The following is a 21,938-nucleotide window of genomic DNA, read 5'->3' as shown; positions in this document are numbered from 1 at the left end:
AGGGTTAAGTTTTTGCCCCTTTCAAATATTCTATTAGGATTGAGGTTGCATCAACTGAAAAGAAGATCTTCACATCTCAATGGAAGTTTGTCCTAGACATCCTTGAAGAGACAATAAAGTTGGGGGTAAAACCTGTTGATACTCTTGTTAAAGTATAAAAGATTAATAATGCCTTCTCCAACAGCTTAAGCTTTTGGAGTAACTGGTTGTTTCACATGGTATCAGAGCAAAAGTCCCGAGTTCAAACCTTCTTGATAGTAAAAATCCACATGCAATGGCCAAACCAAAAAGAGGGGCCACATGTGCCACATGTAGGCCAACCCAGAAAAGGGGGGCCACACGCGAGGGGGGGTGTTAAAGTATAAAAGATTAAATAACGCTTCTCCGACAGCTTAAGCTTTTGGAGTAACTGGTTGTTTCACAACCCTTATGGGTTCCAATTCTCGTCTAAGTTTGGATGTGTGTTTGATTCTTTGCAGCTCTAGGAAGGTATGAACGATAGTGGGATAGTTGATATTACCAAACATTTGGCTTCTTAGATATTGCCTTTTCTTTTGGAGTGGTGATCCAATTTCAGTCATCCACACATGAAGGCCGTTCATGCATTTTACGATATTTGATTCAAAGGTACACTTGGACGAGGGATTGATTTCTTCAATCATGGCCACCTTTACATGTCTGCTTTTATTGATTCTGATTGGGCAGCTTCACCTATAGACTGAAAGTCTAGTTCAACTTCACCTTGGTTGGTGGAGATTTGGTGACGTGGAAGAGCAAAAAGCAGGCTATAGCGCGTTGATCGAGTGTAGAGGCAAAGTCCAGAGCCACGACTCCTGGTACTTGTGGGTTATTGAGGTTCACACATTCTTGGCAAAGATTGGAGTCAAAGTTGATCCTCCTATACATATCTGTTGTGATAATCAAGCTCCCATAGACATTTCAGCACTTCGAGGTGGATTGTGGTGAACTGTTGGCTCTGCTGTTTACTAGAGCCTTGGAAAGAGTTTCATTTCAGAATAATCTTTATGAGTCTGGGACAAAAAAATATCTTCCTTCCAACTTGATGGAAGGAAGATATGAAGTAGATTGGTTGTTAACTTAATCTTTTTTCTTGAATGATATCTGATTGTTAACTTGTTGTATGGTGTCATTATGTTTTATGTTTATATAGTGGGGATTATTAAAGTATCACTCACAGTTGGAACTCTTGTAATTTTTTATACGTTGCTCCTTTTTAATAAAGGTCATGACATATGGATTCTCCCTAATTCTCATCTCACGGACATCTCTAATTTTGATTTTTTTTTCCTTTTTTGATTCTTTCATTTCATTATTGCTGCAAATAATTTTGTTACATAGTTTGACAATGAAATGTGGGATTAAAATCCATCTTGTTTTACTTAAATTCATGTAACATTTTTGATGAATTATACTCATGCAATACAGGAAGACGAATGGTGTTACTCAGTACCTTTGGTTATGATTTCCCCAGCTCATGAAATACAGTCTTCTCAACAATTTTTTTCAGATCATGACTATTTTGGATTCAATGGAGAAAAGGTTGGTATAATTGTTAATTTGCAGGTTATTCTACAATATGCTTTAAACTACAATATGCTTTTCTTTGAACTCATTCCTACATGGGTTTCATTCATTGACTTCTCTTGGGCCATGTTCAGTGTTCAAAGGAGCGGAACCGACTTGAAACTCACCAATTCTCTGGGGGGATTCAACTCATCCGAGTTGACTTCTCTTGTGCCATGATCATTTTGAATCCTATCCTTTGATTGTTGCCCATTGATTGGGTTGTTGCGTCTTTACTATGTCTATATGTTTTGGCTTTTGAGACCATCTCGATCTTGCCATTGTAGGTATTTTCTCTTCATTTATATAGTTTTGCCATTGAAAAAAACCATATGTGGTGATTTGGTCCATTTGGGTGGGAAGAAGGGAGTACTTAACGATGAAAGAAAATTGATTGGGAAATAATACTGGAAATCAAAATATCCATTTTAGACTCCACGGGGTAACCCAGGCCCAGTCGATAATGGAGGTGTGTTTAGATATTAGTGGGAGAAGATGTAAATGCATTTTCTGAACTTATTTGGGTAGTCGAACTCAAATGAAACAAAATTATGAGCTTTACCGACCAGATTACATATATTTATAGATGAACTATCCAGATTGTTGGTAGTGGAAATGGATTCAGACTTGTTAGCAGTTAGCATGGGATACAAGACCTTCCTTGGGGCCATAGCAATTAGTGAATTATATCCCATAAGTCCTTGATATTAGTAAGGAGATGTCTCTAGACCTCCCCTGGGGCCGTGGCAATTAGTGAATTATATCCTAGAAGTCCTTGATATTAGTAAGGAGATGTCTCTAAGCCTCAAGCATATCCCAAGAAGTGCTAATGATGATGCAGATGGATTGGGTGAATTGATTGGAATGATCTTTTAATTGGTATAAGATTCCATTATAGAACATGAATTGATTAAGTTGTATGTTGCTGTTTTATTGTGACCACCCCATCCTTTTCCATTATAGAATGTGGACTAATTAAGCTGTATGTTTCTTTTTTATTGTGAACATCCTGTCCTTTTCACTCATTTGCATTTTCTTTTACTGTTTTTAATCAGTCTTCTCTTTTTTAATTCCTTGCAAACTCAGTGCGACTACTCCAGTAGTGACTACGGTTCCAATTTCCACTAGAAATTGGAACACAGAGCATTGACGTTAAATGTTGGAACTTGAAAGTTTCTAATCTTGAGTTTGATTTATTGTTCATCGAATAACTTATGTTTATTATTGATTAGTTAAGGGAAATGATAAATGCGCCCCTTTTCATCACATGGGACACCCAACTGCAGTGTACGTGGCGATCAAATCCGTTGAATCCTTCTGACGTGAAGTACATCAGCCCCTCTGCAGTCATTGATGCACTGCTGCTGGGTGTCCCACGTGATGGAAATGGTCTCATTTATCATTTCCCTTAGTTAAATGGCATCTTCATTTAGTTGTATGGTTTTAGAGGCAAATGGCATCTTCATTTGGTTGTATAGTTTTAGCTTTTGTTATTAAGAGTGCTTTTTTCATTTCTGCTAGAAATGGCAACTCAGAGCATTGACGTTACCGGAACTTGAAAGTTTCTACTCTCGAGTTTGATTCTGTGTCTGCAGTGAGTTATGTTTTCTTATTGATAAGTTAAACCATCAGTTTTTTATTTCTTAACCCATTTCTCGAAATATATACTTCTGCTTCAATACCTTATCAAGTTCATGCTAGACAAATTGTTTATTTCAATATTATTAAGTTATTACTAGTGTACGAACTAAAATATGCAAAATTAGTTTCAACACTTGTTTATCTAAATACTATTAATTTTTTACTAGTGTACAAAAGTACAAACTAAAATATTCAAAATTGGTTTCAAGTTTTACAACACTTTAGCAAGTCAAGTGTTAGCTTTCCCAAATCCTAATGTGGTATATTTACTTGGCCCTACACTCTTTTCTTTTTAACATATGCCTTTATTCTGTGATGTATTTTTCTTAAACTCATAAAGTGTTTCTATTTAATTCTGGTTGTCTCATTTTAATTGGCCGGGTCACCTCACATGGAGGGTGGGCTTAGTATTCAGTTAGTCCCATTATTTTGTACATTAATTTGACTTTTAGATAATATAGTTTGGAGGTAATTTGTTTTTAGTGGATATGCCTTCTAACATTTTTTTTTACATTTTGATTTCTTCTGGCATCTTTAGCCACATCGTTATTAACAGAATTACTGTGTTTTGGATATGGGGCACTATTTTTATATTTATTTTTATCTTTTCCTTTGACCCCTTTACAGGTCTGGTTCTTGGAAGAAGAGAAGCTACCTGTTTTTAGCAGCTCGCTAACAGAACAGAACAGGCACCAGATATTGTTAAAATCTCCGTGGAAAATACTCCAGTCACCTGTGGGATCTGGAGGAGTTATCAGCTTACTCTCATCCCATGATATTTTAGAGAATCTCAATGAAATGGGCGTAGAGTATGTGGAGGTTAGACATTTTACTAGAATTTGTGGCTTTATATCTAAACTGAATTTGATTCTAATTCCTTAAAAGGTTTGATTTCTAAATACAGTGTATAGTCAATGCGTGTAACATATGTTGGCATGTTAACTTTTCCATATCAGAACATTTGTGTTTCGTAAAAACCAGTCATGATTTGTTTATAGCTCACCAAATCTCTTAGAAGCACGAAGCAGGTGCGGGGGCGGGAGCGGGGGCGGGGAAGCGTGGGATCTAGAAGAGTCTAAGTTTGGGAGCGCCATGGGAGCGTGTATGTAATATTTTCTTTATATATCTTTCAAAATTCAAATACATCAAAAAATAATAGTTTCTAACCATTTTCATATGTATCTTTCAAAATTTAAGTACATCTAAAAGCTAATTTCTAACCATCTTCACGGTCTTCATTTGTGTGCACTCGTGCCTTCTGAAGATGCACAAGCCTTTGTGCTTGCTCCAACGAAGTACTTTAAAGAGTTGGAGGAGTTTGATATAAGGAAGTTGGTGATGGTGGGACTTATAGAGTAATAGAAGCAGGCTGGGAGCATCATTAGAGCGGTCCCGTCTCTCTCTAGGGTCGAGCTCCCTGGAAGCTCCTTCCTAAGGAGCGCTGAATCGAGGTTCCGAGGTGGGAGCGGCACCCCGAGAGGAGGTTCCTGCTTCTAAGCCAAATCTATCTACATCTTCCTAAATATTCTGCCAGGATTGCTGTGGAAAATGCAATGAATGAAACGAGCTAAATTTGCTTGACCAAGTGAATTCAAACTAGAATTGTTTTGTAGGAATTTACTTGCTAAATCTAGCCGTACTATTTTCAGGTTAAGAGTTGATATCGTGACTGCTGTAAGTGTTCTGTTTCTAGACTACATTTTTAACTCATATTTCCTGCCAGAAGTTTATTGTGCAAGGTATTCAAAAGTTTTTAATGTGAGGAAAACTGATCCCTAACGAGTGTTCCATAATGTTAGATCATAAAGATGTTTTGGTGATCAACACAAAATTTACTTAAGGAAATGATATTGACAAATTAATCTGAAATGGAATGGTCAAGTTGCTCACAGAAATATATTCGTGGAAATAATGAACCTGCATAATAATATATGTTGACTGTAAATTCCACCTAGTATGAAGAGAAATTCACATCAATACAGAGCTCCAAGAACAGATCAAAGTATCTTGAAACCTCTGAGATCCAAGACAAATGGGAGTAGATATTATTCATACTCAGCAAAAAACAAAAGCAGAAGCCCAGGACACCCCTTTTATAGATGAGCAACATTTTTGAAGTGATTGCAACCTTAGGAAACCTTGAAGGATCCCTTTATGGGTACAACAACTTTGAAAGAGAACGACCTCAGGAAACCTTGAAGGACCCCTTTACGGGTAATCAACATATCAAAATGTCCTTAGAAATTATTGACCTACCGCTAGAAGCGAGTGTAAAAGATTAAAATATCCCTGGTAATAAAACAAGCCACAAAATTGGAATCTGCAAGAGGATTAAATCGCTCCCGACAATGGACATATGAAAAAAAAGGTCACTGAGGCATACCATGCACCATCCACCTGTATGATTTGTGTGCATGCTAAATCCACCCCAAAACATACATGCAGTAGGCAATAGATTTACTTGATAGAGGTAGAGGTACTGCAATAAGCTGGCAAAGATCACAAATAAGGAGTGGCAAAGATCACAAATAAGGAGCAAGGGCTTTTAATTCTTCAAGGATCGAAACACATCGACAGAATAGCTAAAAATCCTTTAAAGCATACTTTTTATCTCGACAACATAAAATCTTCGACCTTCATTATAGCGTAATAACCATTTCATAAAAGACATAAGGCATTACAAAATTGAAATTATAACTCTAAATTTCGCCAGTAATCCCGCCATTGAATTTTGGGGGTGCTTTTGAGGGCTGAAATGATGGAATTATGAAAAAAATGTGGAAATGGCAGTTGTAGGTCTTTAGGAGATCTTTGAAACAGGATATAAATTGCTTAAAATTTGGGCACAAATTTTCCCCCTCTGAAAGGTCAAGATATCTAAAGTCGTCTAATACTTTGATTTGCACTGCATCAGTCCCTCCTGATTTGAAAGAACTCATCCTCGACTTTATATCTCCCAAGGTTTTCTTCTTCTTTTTATCTAATTTTGGACACAACTATTGTAAAAAATCCTTTTCACTGAATTAGATAGTTGGAATAGAGACCAGATCTAATTTTTGCGCACTTTCTAGTCAAGACCTTATGCATTTTTCTGTCATTGGTCTGTATCAGTGGCAGCAGCATCCCATTTCCACTGATTCAGATTGCAACTTCTCAACATTTCCTTTGACAAAGAGTTGAAGTCTTCTAATGGAAATAAAAAAGAATTAGTTTGGGACTGGGACTTACCGAAATAGAAAACATATCTGTGAGCTTATCTAAGATATCCCTTTTATCTTAAATCTTTTTTTTATCACATGATGTGTTAATAAAAGGCAACAACTTATCTTCATCGAAGACAATTTTTCAAACCTTTTCCGTTATGTTCTCTACTTTCAATCTTTGTTGAATATTGGTTCACTATCCTAATGGGTAGTTTCATTTCATGGATGAAGACGATTACGCTATTACTATCATTGTGCTCTAGAAATCGCAAACACTCCAACCTATGATCCACTCGATTTGGTGCCAAGAGGTTCTGCATCTATGCTTTTCTTTGAGATTCATGATTGCAACTTTCCTTGCAATTGGTCTTTTCCTCTAGACATTTGCTAAATTTGAAAATCAAGCATAGGAATTAGAGAAAACAATAAAAGTAATGATCAAGTATCACAAATAAGCAAGAGCTCCCAAATCTCAAAACAAAATAGAATAACTAAAAGGAGTTCTAGCAGGGCACCCATGTATATGCAAGGGCCGGAACAATCATTCCCTGCATGTCATGTGTGTGTCAGGTCTGGCCCATGTGTTCAGTGCTCAGGGAGTGGTTGTCCCGGCTGTGACGCTGTCTTTGGGTGTTCTCATAGCATTTTCCTAGCTGAAAATCTCTCAAAGCATAATATAAATACTCTCTAAACAATTCCAAAACTCAAATTTAATGTCAAGTCATGTGTAATGTCTTCTAAAATAAGTTAGAAACAATTCCAAGAAGCAGCATGTGCATAAGATGAGTGTAGCGGAGATGTGAATGCTTAGATGGATGTGCGGCCACACAAGGTTAGATAGAATTAAAAATGAAGACATCCGTAAAAAGGTGGGAGTGGCACCAATTGAGGAGAAGATGAGAGAGCGCCGTTTAAGATGGTTTGGGCATAATTAACATAGGCCTTTGGATGCTCCAGTGAGAAGAAGTGACCGGTGCCAAGTTGATGGAGTAAAAAGAGGTAGGGGCAGACCAAAAACAACTTGGGTAGAAACAGTGAGAAAAGACTTGATGGCTAGGAACATAACAGAGAACATGACTTTGGATAGGAGAGTGGAAGAAAATGATCCATGTAGATGAACCCAACTAATGTCAGGATTAGACGTAGTCAATTTGAGCTGGGTAGATTCTTTCACCATCTTCATGAAATTTTTCTAAAAGATTCATTAGCCGACCCCGACTAGTTTGGGACAAAGGCTTAGGTGAGTTGAATTGAGTTGAGATTCCTATCATTGAGATCTAAGGTACTTTTTGAGGCTTGAAATGATTTAATCTTGAAAAATCTGTCGAGATAGTGCTTGTGGGTCTCAATTTGATATTCGGAACAAGATATAAATCACTCAGTTTCATTGTAGCTTATTTTCAAGAAACATTAAAAACTCTAATTCCTTCCCATTTCTAGTTTTCCTGCTGAAATCATTGATTCATCTGCCAGTTGAAGCCTGAAATAACTGTACTACTAGCAGTCTAGCATTTCTCTCGGCATTGTTATTTTAGTTGCTTTTCTTTTCTATTTGTTATCGTTTTGGTTCTGCCTGCCTTTCTTGCCTATTAACCAAGAAAAGGAAAGAAAACCCTAATGTGGGTTAGATATGGATTGCAAACTCCTGTTTGAAAGAAAAAAAAAAAGATTACAAACTGATATGCTACTAGAACTAGTCTTTATTTTCACTACTGTACTGTTCTTTTGACATATCTGGCCAATAATACCTTTCGCAGGTACGCAGCTTGGGTCATATATCTGCCATAGGAAATCCCTTATTTCTGGGGTTCATTGATTCCCGTGAAGCAGATATTGGGATCAAAATTTTGGAGGATGAAGAACGCGATTATAAATTCGACATGATATTCTCTATGAGATTTCTGAAGAAAATAACGAAACAGATCAATAAGCTCGAGTTTTACACAGTGCTGAAGCAAAATTCTCATGTTGAGAAGGTTGATAAGGAATGGGTTGACATCCATGCCACCTCCCCCAATTCGTATGAGCTCCATTCTTCAATTTATAGCTCTTTGAACGTTTGTCCTTCTGATAAGATATGCATAATGCAGATTGCTGGTCCATCCTCTGATTAATGAAGAAATCACTTATAGTATAATGCATGGCACGCCTTCAAATTGCTCTGGGCAAATCTAATGTTTATATCTCTCATTTATTTCAAATGAAGAAATTCCCATGATCTGATAGCATTAGATTATTAAAAAATCTTCTTTATTTAAAAACATATCGCATTGGTGCAATTGCTAACGATCAAAACCAAAATGTAGAAATCTGTCAGTGGCTAAGCCTCAGAAGTTTAATAGAGGAGTAGAAATATCAAAACTAAAAACAGCTTCATTTAGAAATGGTGTAGGTTATTATGAATGCAAAAGTTAAGGCATCTTTGAAGAGTTATACAGGTGAGGCGTGAGGAGTTAATGACCCAAACCTATGATCTGCTAGGCCTTAGGATGGATGGGCCCACACACATACAATGTCCTACAACATACAATCCTGACCATTCAATTAGTAGTGTCTTTTGCAACGTGCATTCTTAGGAGCTGTTTGGATGTAGGGAAGCTTTTTCTTGGAATTTGTCCATAGAGATTGAATTTTCCAGTTGCGGAGAATTAAAAAATATCTAAGTTTTGAAGGTAAACTGCAAACCCACTAGACCCTGAAATTTTATCTTCCATGGAAGATTTTTTCATGTACAATAATATATTCCATTCCCCTTTATCCAAACCCCTCCTTACTTCCAGCTAAAACTTTGCCTGACCTAATTTTTCTTTGGAAAAATAGATGGTATTTTTTTTTTTTTTTTATGAATGATGAACAGACTGTAATTTTAGGGTGCCTTCTTATGTTGATGCGATGCCCATGAGCTTCGTTAGGTCCAATATTTAAGCCCTTGGCTCCCAATGTACTGAAAAAAAAGGAGAAAAAAAACAAACTACCCAAAAGTAGTACAATGGAACCTATGCTTTCATCTCCCTTAATTTTATCCTTGAGAAAAATGTATAATTTCACACTACAATTAGTTACACCAACGTGACAGAAACAGCTTCATTTTACACCAATTTCCTTCCTCCATGCTTCCGAGAGCACCGGAAGGCTGACCGGGCTCTGCTTTCTCATACAACCCAGGCATGAATGCCCCAATTCTACCCACCTCCCTTTTGCACCACTCCACTCTCCGTATCACTTCTTCAGTCAAGAAAAGCCTTCCTCTGGATTGTACAACTGAAGAACTGAGTCAGGAAAACCATCTCTTTAGTACATTCTTGACATGCCATACTGAACGGTTCCCACTTTTCTGTGAGCTGCTGCGGCACCGACACCCATCCCACCAAACTGAGATTTTGCCTGAAGCAGGTTCGCATCTATTGCAATTCGATCCTCAGCTCCGTTGACCTTGGTCGCCTGGGATACATAAAATGAAGAAGCCTTAATGTCAATGGCTATGTCTTGTGCCAATTTGGCTGCCCCACATTGTGTGGGCTTGGGTTGTGATGACAAATCGCTCCGTGTTGAATCTGTCTCGGACCTTTCTGGCTTTGCCGGGTTCCTGCGGAAATGGTATGCAGGTGAAATGGCTTGAGCGGGGAGTACTGCATTCCTTGTCAATCTTCTCGGGTCATAAACATCTTTGATGGTTCCATTTTCATAGGGCATAACTGGTCCCACAACTTTTCCAGGTTTAGCTGAACATGAAATAATTTCAAATTGGATTGAGATTGGCAATGATACTAGTATAAACATATAATAGAACTCTGGCAAATCAGGTTGTGGTGTGTTCTATACCTAGTGGGATCCTATGTGATGTCTGTGAAGTCCTCGATAGATTCCCAGACAACGCATCTGTATCTCTGTTCTTAAATGCCTCATCTCGGATTTGCCGATCTTTACAAGAAGCCAAAGTTGGTTGGTCCTTTGGTGGGATTGTATCTGAATGGACAACTGTGGATCTGCAAAATATTCAGCCAAAGAAATATGATTTAAGATTGAGCAAATCAAAATTGTATGTGTAACCTATGTGCATGCTTCTACACAGCCAATTGTATTGCATATATTATAAATGTGAAAATAAGGATGTGTGGGAGCTTGAAGAACTAATCCTTTTTTTTTTTGAAGAACCAATCCTATCCATGGTAAAGAAGAAATTTTGCAACGTTGTCAGCCTGACAGTCCTCTCGTGGTTGAAATGAAATCCCCAAGTGAGCCCAACGCTCATAATCAAGAATGTAATCACCATTCATAATCAAAGAATGTAACCCTAATGCATCATTATCTACACTAACCCACACTTTATTTAGAAATCAAGAACGTAAAACACTCAAGCACCATTTCGGCACTCTACTAACCAAATCAAGGATGTAATACATCTAAAGCACCAATCGGGGACACTACATTTCCAATCCTGATCTCCGAAGATCCACAAAAGAAACAGCAGCTTGCATGAAATGTAAGTATCAGCCAGAACTGAGACAATACCCCATGTGTCTTACGCTTGTCAATTGGAAAATAAAAACAACAAAGTGGGAGTACCTTCCAGGATATGACACTGTTAATCCAAAAAAAAAACATAGCATATCATCTGATATGAGTCTCAGAATAACATGCAATACAATGGATTTTGTGGTGTCCGATATTTTACCAAATATCAGATAGTTTTGGTTTAAATTTATTTTATGGGCAGCAGTGAATATTATTTAGAGCAAAGGAAGAATTCAAAACACAATAAAGGGGCTCAGGTAGCCCCAAGGGAAAAGAGAGAAAGAAAGAAAGCGCTACCAATACAAGGAGTCACTCTCACAACCCCTCTGCTAAACCATCTGCCAACTCATTAGCCAAGAATTGAAAACTAGAACAACCCTGAATGGGTAAATCTTTACCGAGAATTTCAACTACGTAGCATGAGTCATAGGCAAGGCACTCGTAGCTAAGTGATCGTATATCATATGAGCACCAAAACACAAACATTCATACACATTGATTCCGGGACACGTAGAATCAAGCAGCATAACAGCTATTTGCCACTGCACACTCCTGTGCTCTTGTGCAATTGTGTGCATGCATCATTTAAAGTTGCATAGATAATGTTTATGGTTATAACTTATAACCAACTTTCCCCCACAGCTTTATCATGGTTTCCTTAAATATCTGTGTTATGAGTAGGACAAAATGCAGTCATCCATGTCTTCTTTAATTATTCATGACTTGGATATGACAGCACTGTATCCAATGTTCTAGGATATGACATCACTGCTTAAAAAGTACATAAATTATTAGAAGGTAATTGTCATTTTTCGACCAAAAGATTATTGAGTTGAAAAGCCATGCATTTTTGGTGCTCCTGTTTCAGTGCTGTAGGATGGGAAGGTCATGTCCAGCAATATTTACACAGCAGACCTAAACCCTAAGTACATATGCCAGCAATATTTACACAGCAGGTGCACAGATTTTTTATTTATTTTGGAGGAATTTAATTTTTGTTGAAGCATCATGTGCACATAAGTTTGCAAGTATTATGTACAGAAGTGCAAAAACTAAATACCATGATGTGTTTGGTGGATGTATGTGTGCATCTGGATGCAGTGCCAGTACTTCATGAACATATGTGTTTTGGGTATGTACTGCATATACATACTTGAAAACTGATGCAAATTTGCAGAAATATGCATATGGATGCAGTTTGAGAGTGGATGCAAATAACCATGTGTAGTGTGCGTATACATACTTGGATAATGGGTGTATGGACCACTGCACAATTGCACAAATATGTATGTGGTATTTATTAAACAAGTTGTATCATGTAGTACATCTAAAGTGCATGCACCATTGCGAGAGATGATTCCAACTAACTGGTGATTTCACAATTACACTAGAAAATAATAAAAATGGATAATGAACTGATAGAAAATGAACTCATCAAAACCTTGGAAGTGAGACATGCTTTCTCTCCAATGGAATGACTGGAGCACTTTTACCACCATTTTCCTCAAGATGAGCAAACTGCTTCCTGAATTGATCAATGGCACTGGATAGGAACAAATAAGCAGAAAACATCAATTTTCTCAGAAGGAAAAAAAAAAATTTGAATAACACAAGAAGCCAAAAAAAAAAAAAAAAATAGGCAGCAATTTTATTTTTATTTTTTTTGAATGGTAAATAGGCAGCAATTAAAACCTTGGATAGAGGAAATTTGTCCTTTCAGTTCCGTTAAGGTAATCTTTAAGCAGTTGAGGATGGTATTCCAATATTTCCCGGAAAATAAGTTCTCGAATGTCTTCTTTTGTCACTCTCCGCCTCTCAAACTCAAACTCCATCTTTGTGATAGGCTGACAAGATGGTTCTCTCTCCACTTTGGACAGGCCTTTGAAGTAAGGATCAGCCAATGCCTGATAAACCGAACACAAATTTCTACAGGATTAATAACATCACCAGCCACATAGACGATATGAAAGCATTCTGTCAAGATATTAGACTGCTAGGATTGCACCATATATCATCCAGGAAATCTAGGACTGGTATCATCCCGCGGGTGAAAACAGTAAAGCAAACCAAATCGGTAGAACGTACGACACAACAACAAAAACATAAAAATGTGCAGGTGAGACACTTTGAGAATGCAGTTTGTGAACAGATTTAGCTACTCACAACGTTTCTTATTTCCAGTCAAATAACCAGCATGCTTCCACCATAACAGAGTGAGAATTTGGAATTTCAGATCAATGACAAATTGACAAATACATATTGTCAAAACACCTAAGAATTCGTATTCCCTGTAACTCACAGGCATACCTCTTCAGCAGTAGGCCGATCCTTAGGGTCGAATGCTAACAACCTTTCCAAAAGTTTAAGTGCAGAAGGATCTGCATTTGGAAACTTCTGAGCAAATGGGACAGGCTGTTTCTTTCTCATGGTGCTCAAGTATCTCCTTGCCTTTTCATTCCGGACCTGGATTCAGAAAAAAGTATAGAGATAGACACTAAAATTATTGTTTGAAAAGTGCAAGGGTAACTTGATCGATAAGATCCAATGTTTACCAGAGAGTAATAATCCATACCCGAGAAATGGTATCTAATGAAGGTGTGCCAAGCAGATCAGTCATCAAATCCAGTTGATGAACAACATTTTTACCAGGAAAAAGTGGCTTCCCAGTTAATACTTCAGCAAATATGCAGCCTATGCTCCAAATATCAATTGCAGGAGTATACTGCAGATCCAGAACCCCTTACCAATTAAATAATGTTATGAAAACCATAAACCAAATTCCAGTGTATAGCAATAGCCCAAGAGAAACTTAACACCCGACACAGAAAAACAATTACCTGAATTGTAAGATATTTCAACTTGCAGGAGAGATCAATATTCCTCCCTGAACAAGCATTTTTTTAATCACTAGGCATTATTTGCTTCCTGAGAAATATGAAGCTGATATTTCTCCAAAAAAATTGCAATTATGCAATTAAAACTATCATTCCCTATCATGATATTGACAACTGTGTCAACAGATCCAAAATTAATTGGAGGTTCCCAGCATCAGACTCCCAGTAAATTGAAAGTCTGACTAGAAGACAAGTCTTATTTGCCCCCTTTCTTCTCAGAGATGCAAGAGCACAATGTGGAACGCGGTCAAGGTAAAAGGGAGTCGACCCGGACACGAAAGAATTTCAAAACTATGATATTGCCAAAGAAGTGTTACAACAACACTTATTCCCCATGACCAAAACAGTCCTCCCAACACGAATCAGAAAAAAAAAAAAAAAAAATGGACTCAACTTTATGCCATGGTTTTATATTTCTGCCAAAATCGACACGAAACGACCAAAATGTTTTCGTTTCCATCCCCACAGAAACCAAAACTGAAACGGCCGCAATGCGTAAACCAAAATCGTAAGTGTAATAGTGATATACTACATTAGTATGCATTATATAATTACATATATATGAATTGCATGCAAAATATGGAGCATGTATTATGTATAAATATTTATATGAATTGCATGTGAAATTTGATATGTACTTTATCAGACATGTGTGGCCGTGCATATCACCAAGTGTTTGATGTTTTTAAACCATTATGGATGGTTGTCTGGCTTGTGTCATGGTTTCTAAGTGTGTATTTGAGCTTCTTCTAGCATTTCCTAAAGTTTCTGTAAGATTCTACATCGGAAAGAGAGAAAGTTCCTGGGCTACATATGTGAATTCTCCTCCTCCATGTGTAGACACGTTTTCAGCATCTCCAAGGGAAGGGCCCCACGAAGTGGGTCGGACACGGTTAGTGCTGTGGGAAAACAAAACTGGAGAGGGTAGGAAAAAATCTAGAACCGGACAATATTTACAGTGGGGTCGAGGCATGACAGTTTCATCTTCAAATTCTATCATTTGCATATGTTTCTTCAATTTTACAGGGATTTCCACTGAAATTTCCAACCGAAACCAAAATTTAAAACCTTACTTCATGATCACACTTCTCCTTCAAAGCAACCGAGTCATCTAAGTTGAAGGACAGGAAAACATAAAGCAGAGACTTATCTAAGATATTGAACACCAAAAAGTAAAAGGGAGAAAATGATTTTTATTGTATCCTACTGTAATTATTCATATCGTAATAAGCTAAACTTCAAATATGAATGTAACAGTGAAACGGTGTTCAATCTAAGTAATCATATACCTTCCTATAGATCTACACATAAAAGGTAGCATGCAGTACAAGTCAAGGAGCGGGCTAAAACATACTTTAGAGAAAAATGATCCACAAAGCTCCGGAGCTCTATACCATCTTGTTGCAACGTAGTCCTGCAAATCTTAAGTGCCTCAGAAAGGTGCAAAAAAAATGTAACATTGTGCTAACAATGGGATACGAAAAAATAGCGCAAGAATCCCAGAGATGATAAGGAAAAAATATCTTCAAAAATAATGCACTGGAACGAGAACAGTTTAGCAGGGCAAAAAAAATTAATGGTCAGCTCTCAAAATATATATACGTACCGTCCAAAATATGGTTGTTGGGGTATCGCTGAATGCAACTCTTGCTAATCCAAAGTCGCAAATTTTGAGTTTGCAGTTTGCATTTGCCAATATATTCTTGGGCTTTAAATCTCGATGATATACACTAGCTACAGCCAAGAATCTCTGGTATTAGTACAAACCCACACAGTTCTTCAAAGCACCAAGAAAGAACTACAGAAGAACCCATCTAATACTACAACAGGAAATATTACCATAGCCATTAGCATGTGTTCTAACACAGAAATGAATTACTAAAACAAGAAACATGGAAAACTAGAATTCAAAATCCAGGATTGAATAACATCGGTTCGGCCTACAAACACATTCAAAATTTATATTTAACCATGACTCCACAGTGGACAGAATATAGGAACTTAAGATTTTGTATCATAAACCAGGTCAAATGAACTTCGCAACAAATTAACCATACAAGTAACTGTTTCATCTTTTCAATGAAATACAAACTTGAGATTAATAAAGAAAACAGTCAAAATTTTATAGGGGATCTGGTATTGCCAGCCTTAAATCTAAGCATTCAATCCATGTCAGTTTGTCCTACATATGCAAAACAGTAAAAGTATGTTCTATAATAAACCAATAAGTGGAAATACCTAATATTATGGGCATTCCGCATTCATACAAGCTCCTAATCTTATATGATGCAAATCATCACATTGGCTACATAGCACATGAGGAATGAGTAAAGAATTCCTATAAAACATGTTTTCCCACTCAACTACAGATTTTACCATCAGAAATATACATTCAGCTTATGAATGTGTCTGGTGGTAGCGGTACATCCACTGTACTCAAAGCCATAGGCCTAGGATCCATATATGCATGGGAGCTTTCTCTCCTGGGAACCTAGCATCCAAGGTCCAAAATGCCATTTTAGGTTTCTAGCACTTGCCTAGGCTAAGGGCAGATGCAGTAAATGCCGCCCATAACAAAAAGGGACAAAAAATCACTTTTTCTCGAGTAACATATTTGTGCATGATTGTATTACCACGCTTCATAATATTTATTGTACATATGGACCCAATTATGATTGATCTTACTCTTTCAAGAATTAGATCTCACCTTACATGGATCACAACCCAAAAATTGTTGCGATCCATTGATCCTAGCAAATCAAAATCCAAAAAGAAAGCAGGAAAGAAGTATGAGGATGCAATGATCCAGATTCATTGGCCAAAAGGGGTATTGAAGAAATAGTTAAAATTGTTGATCTTTGGGTAGTGGCCAATCCAAGGTGGAGCCCACCATGTGAATGGTTCATATCAAGGTAGGAACCCTGTGTATGACAAAGCTAGGAACCATGTAGTACAATGCATCAAAGAAGCAATGGATCATTCCACATAATAACATACAGATATTATGTGTTTGTACGAGTGTGTATAGACCAATTACATATATATACCCAACAACTAAAATGCTATGATTTGTGGACACAGACGAGTGTCGCGTGTCGACACGGACACGGAGTGTCAAACACAGCAAACTCCCAAAATTTAGAAACGGTGACACGGCTAAAATAGAAGTGCATATAATCATGATTTTTGGACACAGATTCGTGTGCCGAGTTTTGACACAGATACGAGGAATCTGACCTGGAAACCCGTATGAATCTAGAAATAGTGGCACACTCATACACGTACATACATACAAAGTTGCTGACACTTCTAGCAATACACTTAAAAGTGTCTAAAGGAGTGTCGACACGGGTGTCTTGTCGGACACAACACGACACGTGTGTCTTGTCGGACACAACACGACACGTGTGTCTGCAGTAAATTCAAAGTGTCGGCCAAATCATAGCTAAAATGTCTTTTAAATAAAAAATGTTGAGTAAACGCACACATGCCCACACCCCGCGCCCATCAGCCAGCCCGTGCGCGCACACGCACACTAAATAAATGTGTTCTACATATACCCTACAAGTAAAATGTGTTAAATAAAAAATTCTAAATTGTGTTTTTAACATATGTGTGTGTAAGTGCGCGCGCGCGCATGTGTGTTCATATTTGTTAAAAACACATTTACTCAGCAGTTCTACATATACCCAACAAGTAAAATGTGTTAAATAAAAAATTGTAAATTGTGTTTTTAACATATGTGTGTGTAAGTGCGCGCACGCATGTGTGTTCATATTTGTTAAAAACACATTTACTCAGCAGTTTTTTTTTTTCGTAGTTGAGTGACCACCCTGGTGCTGAGGATCAATCCCCTAGACCGCTATTTTTAGATATTTTGACTACATCTTGTAGAACACTCAAATTTAAATCGAGTATCGACTGAAAGCTTCAACAACCCATGCAGGTGGCTCTCTTATTACGAACGTATCACAACCCAAATTAGGAAGTGCATTATCGAAATGCTCAGCATATTTGAAGAAATTGTTCCCCAATAATTCTGCAGTGGAACAGATTCTCATTCATCACCATTACAACCAAGTTATTCTGAATTTTTATTATAATTTAAAAAAGGTTAAAAAAACAAAAAATGCTCATGAGACCAGATATAAGGGTTATTCATCTAGAAACTTGAATTTTTACTCGAGACTCTGAATATCCAACTCAAGATTATTAACACTCAACTCAACAAAGCCTTTGTCCCAAACTAGTTGGGGTCGGCTTCAAGATTATTAACACTGCATATCAAAATAATGACACAGGATAAAAGACAAGTATTTTCACGGCATGTTGTAAGTGTGAGAGCCTCAAATGTTATGATGATACTAACAAACAGATAATGAGACGCACACAAATGGTCAACTTCAATACGTAAGTTTCAAATGCTTTACACGTCCAAAATTCGGGCCCAATTGAGGACTTTCAACTCGGGCATGACCAAAACAAAAATAAAAAAAGAAGAAAAACTGAAAAAAAAAATAGAAAGGCAAATGTTCTCATAAGAACATGTGTCTAAAATCATGGATCTCAAGGAAGACGCTTTAAGAAGTAAAATGGATTCAACCCAGTATGCATATACAAAAGACTACCAAAGAAAAGGCTGGGGATTAAGAATCTTGACTGGATATTATTCTGAATAAAACTAAATATGAGTTGATGAAAAGAAATTTTCATCAATAAACAATTACAAATACCACTAAGTGAGAAGAAATTAACTGAAAGCCTTATATTGAAACGATAATAAACACATAGTGAGAAGCTACAACACAGATCATGATAGTCAATCCCAACTGTTAGAAATATTCTTCGCAAAAAGAAGAAAGCTCTTCAGAAAAGGAAGAAAGAATAAAAAGAAATATGCATCATAAATTAAAATAACTTCAAGCAAGGACATAAAATATCCTCAAAACTATTTCATAGTTCATTACCATGATGCCTAAACAACATATATGAGAAAAATATGCAGCAAACATACCTGTGTGAATATATTTCAATGCACGGAGCAGCTGATAAAGGAAAAACTGATAATGTTCCTTCGTCAAGTCATCATTAGCCTTAATGACTTGGTGGAGATCTGACTCCATGAGCTCAAAAACAACATAAATATCCTTAAAATCCCTTCTTGAGGGTGGCAACATGATGTGCTTGATTTCAACGATGTCTGGATGGCGTAGAAGCCTGAGCAGCTTGATCTCACGAAGAATTCGAGCCGCATCAGAGATATGTTCAAAAATGTCATGTATCTTTTTTATTGCCACCTTTTCTCCAGTATGAGTGTCAATAGCTGAGCACACAACGCCATAGCTTCCTTTCCCTATGACCTCCTGAATTTTGTATCGGTTGGCATCTCCATATTCACTGAAGAAGTCCATCTCTGCTTGACTCTGCAAACATAATCAAAGCGATACAGGTTTCATGATTATGCCTGACTAATCAGAAGCTGCTGATGTCAAGCAATTGCAACAAAAATTGAACCATATGAACGAGAAAAAACAAACATGGGACTTATTTCAGAATGAATACATAATGAGAACTTCTTATGATATTTTTAAATAATAATATAGATAAACCTAGGTTTAATTTCTATTTGCTAGTTTCCCCAAGGAAACCATATTTATTTAATAGATTTTCTTTCTCCTTATTATAGAACAAGAAAATAATAAATTAACAAATTAACACATCATTAGATACCAACAATTAAACTAATGGCTACACCAATAAAATAACAAGTATATGAATAAAAAATGAACAGAATAAGGCTTATTTCATGAAGATAAAATAGGTTTTTTGGTTTTTCTATGTCCAAAATTCATTTTAAAAACTCCTGTAGATATAAGACACTTCAAAGTGATTTAAAGACAAAACAAAAAATTAAATAGGGCAAAAAGGAAGAACCAAAGATCAAGAAGAGAAAAAAGGCTAAAATAAAAGCACACAGATAGACTTATTTTGGTGATCACACCGTGTAAAAAACATAGGCTAACTTATAGTAAAATTTTGTTAATGAGACAACTTATTGCATCATCGATTAAACCCAAATCACATGATCCCTACTCCCCCCCTTCCTCTCCGGGCTGCAGAACAGTAGCAGATAATTTTCATACTGAGGTACAATTAATAAAAGAATTCAAATGTATTTTTGTCTTTGAAAATTCATATGTAAATGTCATTACTAATAATAAATGGAAAATTTCCTGCTACTGTAATGGCGAAAAAGTGATTCATTCCAATCTGTCATGTCACTTTGAACAACAAACCAACTAGTACATTGAATCCAGTTGAGAAGTTTTCAAAGAAAGATACGTATTCATGATATACAACACAAGTCACCAAAACAGCAACCAGAGCAAAATGCTTTTCTGCAACAGTACGAACAGTACTGACATAATTCAAAACTTCAGGACCAGATAATTCTAAGGGAGATGATTTCCTCTCCTCCCCTCCACCCCCACCCCACCCCACCCCCCGCGCCAATAGGATTATGCGCCCCCCTTTTAACGGAATTGTGGACAGGCATTAACACTTTTTGATAGGGGCGTTCGTTCGGTTATAACCAAACCGAATAGACCGAAATTTGATAACCGAAATTACTTTAACACTTTGTCTTTTTTGACGTCAAATCATGTTAAAAGGGGGGAGCTTAATCCTACGGGGGAGGGGGATGAAAAATCATCTCCCGAATTCTAATTACTGCTAGATGGACAAACAGGCGGCTTTTAGGCAACTATCTCTTGTACAAAAAAAATCGCAAAACTACCACTTTTGGAAATAGAATTGGGTTCTACAGCAATATGACTGGTGAAATAATGCATGGTTATGAAGTCGCAGACATGGAACTAGATACTCTTATAGATGTATAAGTACTTATCTGTTGCAAGAACGCTTTCCAAAATTTAAATAAATAAAACGACCCAGAGCAAAGGAATGTCCCAACTTTCAATCCCATTGTCCAAAGTTAAAGAAAGAAAATTGCAATGGAAGAAGGAATCCTTCCAACAATTCGGCTGGGCATAAAATTACGGGAAATAAAAAAGAAGAAGAAGAAAGTGAACCACTGAGAACATGATTTTTCCACAAGGGAAAAGAAAACACCAAAAGAGAATAAGGAAAAGAAAGAATATGAAAAAGAGAATAAAGGAAACTCACTGCCAGCAATTCGCTGGGGGTTTTGATCGCTCTTAATTGGCAAAGAGTAGTTATAGTCGGACAGCTATGGTGGTCCATAAATCCCAACACTCAAAACTACAGTGTAAGAAATTTCCAAAACTATAACCCTACAAAAACAGATCTTATCGTCTAAACTACCAAAAAAAGAAAGAAGATAAAAAAAAAAAAAAAACAGATATTATCATCTAAATAAAGGAAGAAAGAACAGATATTGTTGCCTAGACGACAAAAAAAAGGGAAAAAATTAATAGAAAGTGAAAGATCTATGAACCTAACCTTCTTCCTCTGATCTTGCTGCTGCATTTCTCCGTCTATCTCTAAAGATCTAACCGTCCAAATTCCTACTTTTGTTCTTTCTTTTTCAATCCGATCGAAATCTAAATCACAGAAATCAGATCTAGATTGTAAAGGAAATCAGCCACATTTCCCCCATCTACTCCTGCTCCGGATCACAAGCCCGCAATCCCTCCGTATTCTCTTGGAATTCTTCACAAAACATAGAGATCGAACCAGATCCCTCATTCACTCCTTCCAAATCCCCGAAACCCTAGCACCAACGGCAAAGACAATCATAGAGAGAGAATCCGCTTCAATTTCAACATCACGGAATCAAAGATCCGAGAATTCAACAACATATGCCTCTCATAGGCGGAGATCTATGTAGAAAAACGATCTTTCGCCGATTTAACGGCGGCCGGAGAGAGATAGAGCGGTCTAATGACGAAGATCAGTAGATCGAGATGAAGAAGAAGAGAAAAAATGAAATGCAGAGTAAGAGATAGAGATTTGAATCAAAACCGTAGGTTTCAGGGGAGTTTCTCAGAGAGGAGACGGCAGAGGAAAAAATGGAGGTTTCTTGCCATGAATCTTGGGCGTTTTTGTACTTGTCTGCACT

At 37.1% G+C, this 21,938-nt stretch overlaps 2 protein-coding genes across 5 annotated transcripts in view; one reads left to right on the top strand and one right to left on the bottom strand.

The window, feature by feature from the left end:
• Window positions 1–12,021, top strand: part of LOC143860168 (16S rRNA processing protein RimM family) — a 19,153-nt gene extending 7,132 nt beyond the window's left edge. For 2 of the 3 annotated variants that reach the window (XM_077370717.1, XM_077370719.1), the window contains exons 8-10: window positions 1,447–1,560; window positions 3,853–4,044; window positions 8,186–8,565. In XM_077370717.1, coding sequence (XP_077226832.1) covers window positions 1,447–1,560; window positions 3,853–4,044; window positions 8,186–8,542 — 663 coding nt within the window. In that variant the 3' untranslated portion in view covers window positions 8,543–8,565. Of the gene's footprint in view, window positions 1–1,446; window positions 1,561–3,852; window positions 4,045–8,185; window positions 8,566–11,811 lie in introns of those variants that run through there. The other variant, XM_077370718.1, reaches the window with a different exon arrangement.
• On the bottom strand, window positions 9,411–21,938 carry LOC143860169 (mitogen-activated protein kinase 10-like). Of its 2 annotated transcripts, none has more exons than XM_077370722.1 (10): window positions 21,320–21,938; window positions 18,852–19,260; window positions 15,444–15,571; window positions 15,192–15,251; window positions 13,516–13,665; window positions 13,251–13,406; window positions 12,636–12,847; window positions 12,385–12,486; window positions 10,251–10,414; window positions 9,411–10,150 (listed from the first exon to the last, which is right to left on the bottom strand). In XM_077370722.1, exons 1-10 carry the CDS (start codon window positions 21,344–21,346, stop codon window positions 9,720–9,722), a joined length of 1,839 nt encoding a protein of 612 aa, XP_077226837.1. In that variant the 5' UTR covers window positions 21,347–21,938; the 3' UTR covers window positions 9,411–9,719. The 2 variants fall into 2 exon arrangements, with proteins under 2 accessions (XP_077226837.1, XP_077226836.1); XM_077370721.1 differs by lacking the exon at window positions 21,320–21,938 and adding an exon at window positions 21,023–21,115.

Source organism: Tasmannia lanceolata, unplaced genomic scaffold, assembly GCF_043159265.1.
Source record: "Tasmannia lanceolata isolate RefF3 unplaced genomic scaffold, GAP_Taslan_0.1 ptg000037l, whole genome shotgun sequence".
NCBI lineage: Eukaryota > Viridiplantae > Streptophyta > Magnoliopsida > Canellales > Winteraceae > Tasmannia > Tasmannia lanceolata.
This window is presented reverse-complemented; position numbering and strand designations above follow the sequence as displayed.